Below are 14,021 nucleotides of genomic sequence, written 5' to 3'. Positions count from 1 at the left end.
CAACTTTATTCATAAGAAAGTGAATGTCAGAAAGAGTGTTCGCAAATTAAAGAAATCATCATATTTGTTGATAATAGGCTCAGTCAATCAAGTACATGCCTTGTAAGACCTGGGTTTGATCTCCAGAGTCCATGTGAAAAAAACAAAACAAAACTGGGTATGGTGGCACACTTTAGTAATCCTAGTGTCAGAGATGCAAAACCCTGGTAGGCTGCATGCCAGTGAGTGACACTGTCTCAAAAGAAAAGATGGAATGGCACCTGAGGTATCCTGTGATCTCCACATATGTACATACACATGCACCTGCACCCCACACACATGTGCACCTGCACACACTTGAACACACACAAAGAGTTTACACTAGTGGTGATTTTAACAGCACTTAATGCTCTCCTAATGCTTCAGGGTGAGGTGGGTTCCCCTTGTCTCAGCAGCACCATCAATTTCGTGTATTTACTGCATTCCCGTTGGTTCTAACACATGTGTTGACTCTTAGGTGCGGAAATGCTCCCTTAGACCACTTGCCTTTGAACAGAATAACCACCATGCGGAAAAGGTTCAGGTGAGCATCCCTTTCGATGATGTACTTGGGGAGTATGCGAGTAGATGGGAACAGTTCAGCTTGAAGAGGGGCTAAGTATAGAGGACCAGGAGGGTCTGTGTCAGGGTGGCACTATAAGAATTGGGTGTTCATGTGTGACGTTCAGGCCCTGTTGGAGGATGGGAGTCAGGGTGGTAGGAAATCAAGATTTAGAAACAGAAAGGAAACAAGAGATCAGGCAGCTTAGACACCAAAGGAGTTGTCCACATCTTGCCTTGTTCCCATGTAATGAAGGCAGCTTCATGTATGTCCTATCTCAGGAATGGCCTTGGCCCTGTGAAAGAAGGAGAAGCCCAGTACGCCGTGGTCCACTGCACAGGTTACATCAAGGCTTGGCCACCAGCAGGTGAGCAGAGCTGATGATATATTTCCAAGAAGGCAGATGTCTTCACCTCCAACTGTAATACTGGGTTAAAAGTGTTCTTGAAGAAAAACCAGGAAAGTAGTGTTGTTTTTCTTTGTGGATAGAATGTCATTTTTGATACTATAGAAAGCTCCACTATCTGAAATAGGTTTCTAAAAAGGGGAACGAGTGGAGCCTTCGCATAATCAACCTCTGAAGAGAGACAGTGTGCAGATTTGAAATGATAGTTTCAGCCGTGTTCCCATAGACGCACACATCAAAATCACAATGAGGTAATAGATGATAACAAGCATTGACAAGGGAAAGGAGACATGAAACCATCATATCTTTCTGGTGTGAGTGTGAAGTAGCATAGCCCTTGGAAAAACTGTCTCAAAATGTTAAGCATGCAGTTGCTATCTGACTTCACAATTTGACTCCTAGATATCAAGTCAAAAGAATTGAAGATCTAGGTCTACAAAGAAATTTGAATACAAATGTTTATTCATAATGGACAAAGAGTTAAAACAACCTGAACATACACTGTAGGTGATAAAATGTCATATATCTATACATAGTAAATAATGCTGTGTGGCATAGTAATCCCACAAAGAAGAGAACACAAAGACTGTGGCCATAATACAGTTAAAGAATATACATCAATAGCCAGTCTAGTGCTTGGAATAAATAAACATAGTTTCTAGTATGCTGGCCATTGGCAGGCAAATGAAAATAAGGAACTGTAAGATAAAGTGGCTTGAACTTTATGACATCGCTTCTACTGGGCAGTGAACTGTGGATTATGCTCACTGTGAATTGGACTTTTCTCTTGGGAGGGATTGTACAAGAGCCTTCTCTGGCACTGCAGGGATCTACAGTGATCCTTTTTTCACTGACTGTCCGACACTGCCTCCTTTATAGGTAGAGTGACACTTTGCTGCTCTTTACCCAGCAGATTGTACCTCTGACCTGGCATGTCGATTTTCCTCCATCCCATAGGTTGTCTGGAAGTAAGATAATTTCTCCATACTGTTTCAGGTTTTACAAAGAATGAGTCTTCTATGTCCACAAATATCATCAGCACCTTTCTGGAGTTCTGAAATATACCACATGATCATAACAATAATGACTGTTGAGTGTTTGCCATGTCAGACATAATTAGAACAACCACAACAGTGCTATGGAAAGAGCCGAAGTGCCTGCATTTCAAAACTCTATGATCTCAACAGTCCACACTGACTTTTTGTGTATGTATACACATATATTCACAAGTACACACACACACACACACACACACACACACACACACACACACACACGCACATGCACATGCACACGCACACACAACCTGACAGTTGAAAAGAATTTTTTTTCTACTTAAAGCATTATCTTGGGTTGCTATCACAAAATAGTATAGACTGGGTAATTTACAATGAAAAGAGGTTTCTTTCTTACATTTGTAAGGGTGGAGACTTCAGGGCTAAGGGGCTGCACTTGACAAGGATATTTGGCTGTGTGTCAGATTATGGCAGAGGGTATCATCTGGGGAGAGAACTGACACCTGGAACCTAAGAGCTTAAATCTCTCTCCCTTTTATTTTATTATTTTTTTTTTTTTTGAGCCACCATGTTGGGAATCCAATGAAGATCCTCTACATGAGCAGCCAATGCCCTTAATCACTGTACCATCTCTCCTGGCCCCTAAGAGACATCATTAAAGTACAGAAAGTACAATTTATAAAACTATCAATATGTTGTTTCCTAAAGGCCTGAGCCAGACTCAAGGGCAGAGATTCAGAAGGCATCCAGCCCTCAGCTTAGGAGATCCACTCACTCATAGTTCTGATAGTGCTACAGAACCAGGCAGACCCCAGGAGTACAAATAGTTCCCAGCAGCTGAAGTGTTAGGAGGAGCAGTGTGGTGATAGTATGAGGCCTTTTGTAAATGGCATGGCTGCTCCTGTCTGCTGTTCTTCATGGGAGCATCAGATAGTACTTGAGAAAGCAGGTTTGTAGTAGGAGATTGTCCCACAAGATGAAAATAAGAGCCAGAGACCGTGGCGCTTGGAGGGAGACAGGCAACAGTGTCTCCACTATCCAGTATATGCTGGCCTGTGTATGACCATTGTTTAGCACGTCTCTCAGTGCTACAAACCCCAGGCCATTCTTCTAGGAGTGCTCAGGTAAATGGGGGAGACTGCATATGTAGAGGTGATAGAAAATTATTATAAAGCAATCGTCCTTGGGGATAGAAGAGTCCCTAAGCCAGCTCTGAGGTTAGGAGAGTTGCCCTGAAGAAGGCCCATACCCAGGCTTCATCAATACTCCAAAGCCTTCTTCTTGAGATCCATGCCAAGGGGATGCCTTGATTCCTAGTGAGTCTTTCTTCGCTTAAGTTTATCATTCTTACTATACCAGGCAAATTCCTCATATGCTTCTGGACTCAATATTATGCTTTTCTGCCCCTTTATTGGGGCTCCAGGCCCATGATCTCACATGAGTAATGCTATGAGTATGGTAAAACTCACTCAGCCTCTGTGTGAGAAAAGAGGCTGTGGCCCAAGAAGCAGGCAGAGGTGGCATGGAGAGGATGAGTTCCCCTGGAGCTGCGTGTGTCTCAAAGCTGTTGGGTGGGGGCAGGAAGGCTTATTCTTCATCTTAAATACTGGTCCTTGAAACTGCCACTTAAGGAATGGTTGAAAGAGCCAGGGTGTTTCACTTAGAGAAAAATGAGACATGATTGCTGTCTTCAAGTATTTGAGGGGGTGTCATATGAAGGAGGAATTAGTCTCAGGATAGTTCCAGAAGGCACAACTTGGAGCAAAAGAGGAACGTTACAGAAGAGACAAGTGAGCCAAGGGCATGAAAGGGCATTAAAAATGCAAGATAAACACATTAAGCTATGAAAAAAAAAAGTTTTCACGGTTAACCAGAACTGCACATTAAAACAATTTGATACCATTTTCTCTTACATCCTAATGGATTAAAGAGAGAAATGGCCAATGATGCACAGTGTTAGTAAAGAAAAGGAATGTTTTACAGTGCTGTTAGGAATGTGAATTAGTACAAAGTTTGAGTAGAATAACTGAGCACTATGTATCAAACATTTGACAGTGTGCAACTCATGATACAGCACTCAGATTTGTGGAAATTTATTCTAACAAATTGACTAGAAATGTCTGTATATTGTGTGCTTTCACACAGTTTAACAATTGTGAAAGCGCCAAATGAACCTAAATGTCACTGGTAGAGAACTGGCTAAAATTCAGTTGAATCTATACACACTAGCACATTGGACAAATACTAATGAAAGATGTGCTATTCAAGGATGTTTGAGAACAAAATAAAGTGTGAAGAATTATTTTTAAGTGGCTACAACACATACATCTTGATTTTTAAATTATAAATGAATAAAACATATGTTAAAACTGGAATATTAATCACTTATTTCGGTGTATGGATTGTTGGAGCTTTTTCTTCATGTCGGCATTTCCTCAAAGTTTTACCTAACTTTAATAATCAGAGAAAAGGATGTTTTGAGACATCAATCTGAAGTTTCAAAGGAGGTATCCGAGATGATCAGATTGCGTGAAAGTATGTCATTGTCTGCCCTTCTGGTCTGCTCTTCTTCTACTGGGTGTTTCTGTAAAGTCAGAGGTTCTGGAGAAGAAGGCCATCTTCCTGTATCGTGCATGACTCATGCACGCCTACAGGGGACTTAGCTGCCCCTGCTGCCTTGTTCTGTGGCTGCCAATACTGATTCTTGATTAATGGCTGCATTCTTAGCACATATAACACCAATTATGTCTTACTGCTGGCATCCTGCAAGGCCCAAGGGCATTTGTTCTGTTCATCTTCTCATCCTCATATATCATTCAGACTCAGAAAACATTATATTCATGAAGACTAGATTAGTGGATGTATGCATAGATGGGTGGATGGGTGGGTGGATGGATGGGAGGATGGATAGATGCATGGATGCATGGATGGGTGCATGGATGGATGAGTAGATGAGTGTGTAGAAGGATGAGTGGATGGTGAAAAAAAGAAGGGCTCTTGTTAAAAAAAGAAAAATTGTGACTCTAGAGGGATGTATGTGTGAAGGAAATTCTTGCCAGAGTTTCTAAATTTATAGAATTCTCTTTTGAGACAGTTAAAGACAGTTGTGTGGCCTAGATGAGTGGCTAAAATGAAGTAATTACTCTTTTACCCCTTCCTAAGGTCATGGAATTGGGGTACTAGATTAACAAACAGCTCACTGTAAGAGACTATTAGTTACAATACTGGCCCTGCTTGCTCACATGCTCCAGCTCTGTAATCATAAACAATGACTAAGTTATGGAAAAGATTTATGACATCTAACTAAAGTCACTATCAATATCAAAAGCCAACCTCAAAAAAAGATTAGGAGCCAGGATGGACTTTGTAGTGCAATCCAGAGCTTTGTGGATGGATTTCTTGACAGCAACTCATAACACATGCACTTAGGCTAACAGTAGGTTAGCCTTGCATTCATGAATCTTCCTTCTTACTGTCTGTCCATGGTATACAGACCTCAAAGTAGATTCTGGTGTGTTCCAGAAGCCCTTTCTGTAATATAGTAGCCTTCCTAATTAGCCTGACAACATTTTACACTATACTGATATTTGGAGTGGAACCAACAGGCAGTGAGATCCTTTGTCCCATCATGTGGTTGTTTAGTTTGTCAAAAACCACTTATAACAGGGTACATTCTGTACATTGGGGGTGTATTCAGAGTCTGAAGGACACTACATTTCCAGAAATGTGATTTATTTCCACCATCACCACCCAGCATCTTGCCTCTTGCCATAGAGGATTCATCTTTGATCAGTGGTCATTTCTAAAGTGGAGGGAGGCTGGCTTACCACCTAAGAGTTCATGTAGAATGCCTGGTTACCTAGCAGAATGTCTGCACAAGAGAGGCAAAGTCTGTCCCCAGGTAGGGACAATCTAGATCTGGAAAGAGCTTGTGCTGGCACTAGGCACTTTCCTTGCTGATGAGGTGGGTGTCTTTTTCTCACTTCATTGCTGACTTTCAGTAAGCTGTGGCCACAGCATGCCACAGGCTTGAGGTTATTTTGCAGTTCTGGCCAGAAGCCTCTGGGGTCAGACCAGTGCTCATACTTCACCCAACAGCTCGGCTCTGCCATGAGCTCATCTCCAACAGCTCTGGGCTTCTGGCAGTTTGCTTGTTGAATGTTCTGTTTGTTTTTTTACCATGTGAAAGTTTCCGAAAGTTGCTTGTTGGTATTGAGGCCACTAAGTCACAGGCAATGGCTATACCCTTATGCTCTCTAGCCCCCAGCCATCCTGCACTGCCCATATGTGGCATGTTCAGGATCTCTCCAGACATCAAAACCACCATGCTAGCTTCTGAGATGGAGAATGATGGTCACAGTCTTCTGGTTTTTCATTCTCAGGCAGGAGGGAATGGCTCTTCTTATTCCTTCCATAAATGTTTTCTGAGCTGCCACTACAGACTAGGTTCTTTGTGAGGTCCTGGGCATCTTGAGGTGCCTTCTTACCATGCTGTGGAGGGGACAAATGCAAAGCCACAGGTCATAACCAAACTACAAATACAACTGCCAGGATGTGTCAAGACAAGCTTGTCTGTCCTGCATGCCAGCCTGACAGGCAGAGAAAGAGTGCCACTGAGATGAAGCATGAGGGTAAAGGAGAAGGACTTTGCTGGAAAACAAATATATTGCAAGCAAGGGAAAATATGTAGGCAGGAGAGATCTTAACAGTTGCTCCCTTCCTTGGGAAGAGACTATTGAGAGTTGGCTCAGTGAAAAGCTCTTGACCTGCTTTATATATTTAATTTTCACAAGAACCATGATGAAGTGCAGATACTGTCATTTCCCCCTTTCTAGACACATAAAGACAGCATCGTGAAGCAGTTAACCTAGCACACTTGGCTAGTAAAGGAGTAAGGTCGGGCTGTATAGTCAGTCATCTTGGTGATCACTGTTGTGATCAACCTTCTCCCTGAAGGAAAGGGATGCTATGACTGGGTGTGGGTGAGGCACCAGGGTAGCTTCAGATCTCAGGGATGCATTGCTAATCCTGAGAGCTTGGACCCTTCCCTGCTTTCTGTGTGTAGGGTTTTGAGGAGTGTTCTGTGAACTAGATCAAACTTGCTTGAAGGCAGAGTGAGGACTAGAAAATGGAGCTGAAGGAGGATAATGGCTGTGCTGATGTGGAGATGTGAGGTAGCTGGTACAAAGCAGGTTACACCGGGCAGGGGTGGCAGTGGGCAAGGTCCACACAGGCAGGTGGGAAAACTACCACTCACACTCAGGAAGTGTGTGCTTACACATCATTATTAGACTTGACTGGCTTCTTGTACTCCAGATAGTGTACAGATCCCTTTGTGAGTTTCAAGAATTTGGACTTCAACTATTTGGTCATTGTTATATTATGGCATCTATTTATGTGCCATTATCTGTCTGTCATCTGTCGTCTGTCAGATTTATCTCAAATCTGTCATCTGCCTGTCAAATCTATCATCCATCTTTTCTATCATCTATCAAAACTGCTATCTGTGTAGCTCCACACTCATGTGCATGTTGGCAACACAAACTAGACTCAGTGGTGGATTATCTTTAAAAAAGAAAGAGGCTGGTCATGGTGGTGCACACCTTCAATTCCAGTCATCAGGAGGCAGAGGCTGGTGGATCTCTGTGAGTTCTAGGACAGCCAGAGTAATACAGTGAGGTCCTGTCTCAAAAAGAAAAATTTAGTGAAAAGAAAGATAAAAGAAGATGTGAAGGGGGATATGAGAGGGGAGTCCAAGAGGAGTTTGGGGTGAATATAATCAAAATACTTTGTATACATGTGTGAAGTTCTTAAAGAATAAAGTACATTTTAAAAAAATATCATCTATCACCTATCATTCGTCTGTCACCAGCCTATCTATCAAATCTATCAGCTGTCATCTCTATCTATTCATCTCGCAAACCTATTATCATCTATCAAAACCCTCACCTACCTTCTGTCATCTCTCTTCTACCTCTTGCTTGTTATCTGCAGTCGGCCAGGTACTACAAAGACCTCATTGGTTTTGTTGTCCACCCTCTCTTTCCCTACACCAGAACTCTGACATTAGTTGACCCATTCCACCATGCCAAGATAAGTCTCCAAATAGTTTGCATCTGGAAGGGTGAGCAGGTACCACACTCCTGAGTCCTTCCCATTTGAGGATTTTCCCACTGTCCTGTGCAGTTGCAAAGAGAATTCTCGAGGTCACAGGGTTTCCGTGGGGACATTTCCCCAGCATCTTCAGCAGTTAGCTTCTACCTTCTGATGTACAGTTGGCTAAGTCTGCCTTGTTTTTGCTTTCAGAATCTCCCCTTTGCCATTATAACACATGTAGATCATTTCCCGATGTCCTTGGACTCAAATTTTTGTTCAGATACTCTCGTGAGGTTGTTTTTGCTCATTTTAATGACTAGGCCAATTCAGCCTGTGCTGCATGCTTGGGCTCTCTCTGTGAAGAAGTGTCCTGCAGGCTCCAGAGTCACCACTGTGTCTCAGCGGCTCTGTCCATGCCTCAAAACCTGTGCCCATTTGCTAGGTCTTATTTGGCCTCAACTTAAAATTTTGTTACTCATATTAATTTTTTTAGAATTTTTTGGTCTAATCTTCTATTCATAGCTACCATTTTTGTTTTTTGTTTTCATTTTTTTAATGTGACAGGTGTGCTTTTCATCCAAACTCAGTCTTTACTGATGAAGTTGGTGTCTTTCTGCAAACATCGCATCCTCCAGATCCCCAGGGGATTGACTCTAGATTTCCCTGCCTCTTTCATCAAGCAAGTGGAAATGTTTGCTCTGGTTCCTTACCTTGATGTGCTCCTTTTCACATGCCTCTGGTTTCCATGGGACTTGCCATAGATAGGTTATTGTACGATGGTCCATTCTGACAGCTGAGTATCCTTGACAAGGACAGACGTTTGGCTTGGCAGCAGTTGTAGGAATACCAGAACCAAGCTTCACTTGTTTGTTCCAAGGCTGTGGCAGGGGTGGCAGGTTACAAGTCACAAATAGCCCCAGGGAGAATCTTAGAAATCTTTGGCCATGCAGTTTCCTAGAGTCCCAAGCTCTTCCCTGGGACTTGCCCTCTTCTGGGCTCATCTCAAGCCAAGGTAACTCTGAGTTTTTAACTGCTCTGATGCAAATCTTCCACTCCATCTGCAGGTACTTACAGAGACTAAGCTATGTTGTATCCTTCCTCAACCCCATCTTGCCTGGTCCATGCATCCCAAAATAACCTACCCTTGCTAACCTTCAGGGTCCAGCACTGAGATATTCTTCTCCCTGTGTTAGGCTCCGGCACCTTTCATTGTAATTTGGGAGGGACAGGCAGGTAGGTACAAAAGCACCACTTACACCCATAGCTTCTCTTTGCAAAATGGAAAATCCACTTTCAAGATTACCAAGTAAGATCCCCAAAATACAAAATACCCGCAAGTCAACAGTTTTTCAAAATATCTACTAACATAAAAGTCCCTAGACCACAACAAAAGGATTCCATGAAATCCACTGGGAAACGTCACGTTCTGCATCTCTCTCCTGGCAAATGGTACTTGTTGGCACAGCGTGATGCAGTCTCTGAGAAGCCTACAGTGATGAAACCTCTTTATCTTTATTGAGACTGTTTCCCAAATGTGTTTTTGCAAAAGTAATTTTTTTTCCCTAAAATTTACAAATGGTCCTCGGGGAAGGCTTTGGCGGTATGCCCATGAGCAAGTGCCCTGAATCGCTTACAGCCAGGAGACAGTTGTTCCCCTTCGGCCTTTTGTTTTTGTGAAATTTAAAAATATGTCTTAATTCACAAGAGGAGGTGAAGGCCAAGGACAAGCTCTTTCCAGAGAGACTGAAAAACAGCCCCGCTCTGCACGTGTCTGCGCTGGGTTCCTGTAATCTTTGGTGAGGAATGAAGAAGCCTCCCTGGCCGGTGCGGACTTCCCTCCCCAACATCAGTTTCCAGTTCCATCTCATTTGCATTGTTTATACTCTCCAGATTTATTTCTGGCTGGCAGGAGGGAAGAGGCTATCCAAGGAGGACGAGGTAATTTAATATGGGGTGAAATGAGCTTGTGAAGCTGATTGGGGAACCACTAAGTCCTGTTAGAAGAGCTGGAATGATCCTGTTCCTATTAAGAGCCACTTTGCAGTTCTTGCCAGGAGGCACTCCCCCTGACTTCTCTCCACCCACTCTGGCACCTAGCGGTGGCCCTGCGGCCTTCCTCCAGGCACCGCTCTGTCCTCTGCAACACTGGTAAGCACATGGCAGTAGGGATGAGCTGAGTCTGTTCTCCCCATCAGCTGGTGAACTCTGAAGAGTAAGAGCAGATTCTCCTTCCTCTGCAGTAGAGGGTCAGGCCCCTACCTGGTGTTTGTGCCTACAGGATGTCACAGCCAGAGAGCCTGGGGCAGCATCACAGGCCAGTGTGCCTCCTGTCCTGAGGAAGGATGCTCTCAAGTCCTTCTGAATCATAGTTGAGCCCTGTGTCTAGGCAGAGATCAGCACAGGGAGAGCTGGCTCAGCCCCAGAATGACCTTACCTCCTCTGCTAGTGCGGAGGGTTGCGTAGCTGAGGTGGTCCTAGTTGCATAAGAAAGTGGGCTAAACAAATCATAGGGAGCAAGCTAGTAAGCAGCATTCCTCCAGGGCCTCTGTTTCAGTTCCATACTCTAGGTTCCTGCCTTGGTTTCCCCTGATGATGGATGGTGACTTGCAGTCCAGGTCAACTCTTTCCTCTCCAGGTTGCTTTTGATCATGGTGTTTATCACAACAGAAGCAAATATGATATGGCATGTCAACATATCATATCATATTTGACATAAATAGGACACTGATATGTTGAGCCTCTGTGCCATGCACAATGTTAATGTGTTGTGTACATTCCCCAACCAAATGCCAACAAAGGCACTGTAAAATAAGGGTATGCATATCCATATCACATGATAAGTGTGACACATTGTTTCCTAAACTTCAGAGAGCCACAGACTTTTGCCATCAACAACAGGGTCGAGATTCTTGAGTCAGGATGCCCCTTGTTACCCCAGAGCTCAAGCCCTTTACTAATGGTCATCAAGCCATAAAGCCCATTACTAATGGCCATGAAGACATACACTGTCCATAGGGACATCTTCCTTCCAATTATTTTGGTACCAAGCCCGATGGCCACTTTCCTTGAAAAATCCTTTCCTAAAGCCAGTTTGGGCCTTCAATAGGTTCATCATTAGGCCCCCCAAAGACCACCTATGTCTCTAATATCCAAAGAGAATCCTGTCACCATTGTTTTAAATATGGATATTTGTGTCATCACAAATGGAGAGTAACTTCACAAGGCTCACCTAATGGGCTCAGATCATTATCTCCAATGGATGTGGTTGCCAACTCTGTGTGCTCGGCCATAGATTACATTTTACAGTGCCTTTCCAGAAGGTCTTTGTAAGTGACCAGGAAGCTGCAGGGAGAGGCAGGGAGACACTGGCAGCACGATACCCTGCAGCAGAAAGTCATTGCACTCTCCTCACAGGAAGGCCTTGCTCACACACACACACACACACACACACACACACACACACACACACACACACACTTCTTCAGAGTCACCTTCTTCTGATGAGTGGGTCACCATCTCAGATCCTGAGAGGACACTCACTGGCACCATTTTCACAAATGGCACTAGAGGGCTGTGGTAAAACTAAAACATTCAAACATCGTCAAAGCAGTGCTATGCCAAGATGCACATGGTCAGTGTCCAGAGCCAGGGCAAGAGGAGAGATTGGAAAGTGGATGCTGGGAAGTGTTTGCAAAGAAAAGAACACTGTTGAGTCTCAATAATAAGGGAGTTGTCTTAAAGCAGCTCCAGGGTAAGAGAGCTTGAAAGTAGGTCACTGGAAAAACGAGGGGCCACTGTTGGGGAGGGTTTTCATGATGCAGGAGGTACCATGGAATAGGACAGATCACAGAACCTGCAGGTCAACTGGCAAGGTCGGGGTCTTTCAGTAAGAAAAGCATCATTCCCAGGGCTAAGCAGAAGGAGGCGGTCTCGGCATCAGTTGGTTTGGGAGAGGTGAGCCAGTCCTGTTTGACACAGTTCGTGCTGTGGTGGTGGAGAGAAGACAGCAGAATAGGTTGTGGGGCCACTGCAGGAGAGGAGGTGAGCAGAGCCTGATGTCTAGGGACTGTGAGTGCCCATGGAGCTAGAGCATCTAAGGAGAACATGGTGATGGAGTTCTAGTGTCACCTTGGGCAGATGATGGGTGACAGGTGGACAGCTGCTGAGAAGCAGGAGCGAAGGGAGCAGCTAGTGAAGCTCATTGCACTCCCATGAGTATTCCACAAACAGTAGCAGAAACCCCTCAGCTTTGGGATAGGACCACTGTGTTCCCAGCAGAAACCACATCACTCATACTGGGATGATAATTCAAACTCAATTACATGGTGGGCAGAAACCAGGAGGCCTCGGGTTTCCCTCAATTTGCTTTCTTGATGGAGAGGCTGAGGTATAGACTGGGCAGCCATTGTACCCTCATTCTAGTGAACCCAACAGACTCCCCATGTCTGTTGTTAAGATGACCCTATGTTTGCAGATCCCCATTTCCTGGAATGGAGTTTTGCTTTTCAAGTCCAAATCTAACAGCAGAATACTCATTGGCAGCTGCCCAGTCTAGCCAGCGAGAGGTAGAGGTGCTTCTCTACCTTGCGGCTTCGTAGCCATGCATTTGAAGGGGAATGCCATGTCTCTGTTTAATGTTTGGGTTAAACCTCTGCTGCCACGAGGCATGTCACCTCTCCTCTGCTAACCAACCAAAGGGCAGGTTCCTAAGTCTGGATATCACTATGCCACACCTATATTTCTGTGTTGCTGGAGAGCACAGGACATCACGGTAAAACTTCCCAAGAGTGGGAAGCCTAAGGACCAAAGCATCATGGGCTGGCCTTTTTAAAATCAAAATGTACATTTTTTTCTGCCTCAGCCTCCCAAGTGTTGAGGTTACATGCTTGACCACCACCATACCCACATTACTTTGTGTCTTTTTAGAAAATTATGAAAACACAGAACATGTTCATTAATAAAAATTTGGAAGATACAGAACACCATGCTAGACAGAGAAAAATCCACTCATAAGCCCATCATTAATGTGTTTAAAGGTTTAAATTAACCAATAACAGTACCCCCTTTCTGCCCTGGACCTTTCGCTGAAAGTCAAGTGCCTTATCTTCTAGTACTTTTTCCTTTTTTAAAAAATGTAGGGTTGGGGATTTAGCTCAGTGGTAGAGCGCTTGCCTAGCAAGCGCAAGGCCCTGGGTTCAGTCCTCAGCTTTGGGGGGTGGGGGGTGGAAATGTAGTTTATGCGGCTTCATTCGTTTACATGACTGAATGACGTTAATTAGTCATTCATTCTCCAGAGGGGAGGGTGACTCTCATCTCCAGTTTGGGAGTCTGGTGGGGCTCGTGAAGTCTACATACTGCAGGGGATTATCTGTCCATGAATTCCAGCGTTTCTGAAGGTTAGTGTGGTGATATTTTGTTCCCCAAAATACTGTGCACCCTAATAAACTTATCTGGGGTCAGAGAACAGAACAGCCACTAGATATAGAGGCCAGAAAATGGTGGCACACATGCCTTTAAAAATCCTAGCATTCCAGAGGCAGAGATCCATCTGGATCTCTGTGAGTTCAAGGCCACACTGGAAACAGCCAGGTGTGGTAAGAAGAGCCTTTAATCCCAGGAAGTGATGGCGGAAAGCAGAAAGGTATTTAAGGCATGAAGATGAGGAACTAGGATCTGGTTAAGCTTTTAGGCTTTTAGCTACAGTTCAGCTGAGACCCATTTTGATGGGGACACAGAGACTTCCAGTTTGAGGAAAAAGGATCAGCTGAGGAACTAGCAAGGTGAGGTAGCTGTGGCTTGTTCTGCTTCTCTGATTTTCCAGCATTCACCCCAAGACCCTGCTCCAGGTTTGTTTTTATTAATAAGACCTTCTAACAATTTGTGCTACAGGTTAGTCTCGGAAGTAGTGCAAACATGATCATTT

The 14,021-nt window shown here is 44.1% G+C and overlaps 1 protein-coding gene across 4 annotated transcripts in view; it reads left to right on the top strand.

Moving 5' to 3' along the window:
* The window catches only part of Arnt2 (aryl hydrocarbon receptor nuclear translocator 2), a 143,627-nt gene that overhangs the window by 85,101 nt on the left and 44,505 nt on the right, over positions 1-14,021 (top strand). For all 4 annotated transcript variants that reach the window (XM_036185984.1, XM_036185992.1, XM_036186000.1 and 1 more), the window contains exons 7-8: positions 497-562; positions 862-947. In XM_036185984.1, the coding sequence (XP_036041877.1) occupies positions 497-562; positions 862-947 (152 nt within the window). The remainder of the gene's footprint in view (positions 1-496; positions 563-861; positions 948-14,021) is intronic.

The sequence above is a fragment of the Onychomys torridus genome, chromosome 1 (genome assembly GCF_903995425.1).
Source record: "Onychomys torridus chromosome 1, mOncTor1.1, whole genome shotgun sequence".
NCBI lineage: Eukaryota > Metazoa > Chordata > Mammalia > Rodentia > Cricetidae > Onychomys > Onychomys torridus.
This window is presented reverse-complemented; position numbering and strand designations above follow the sequence as displayed.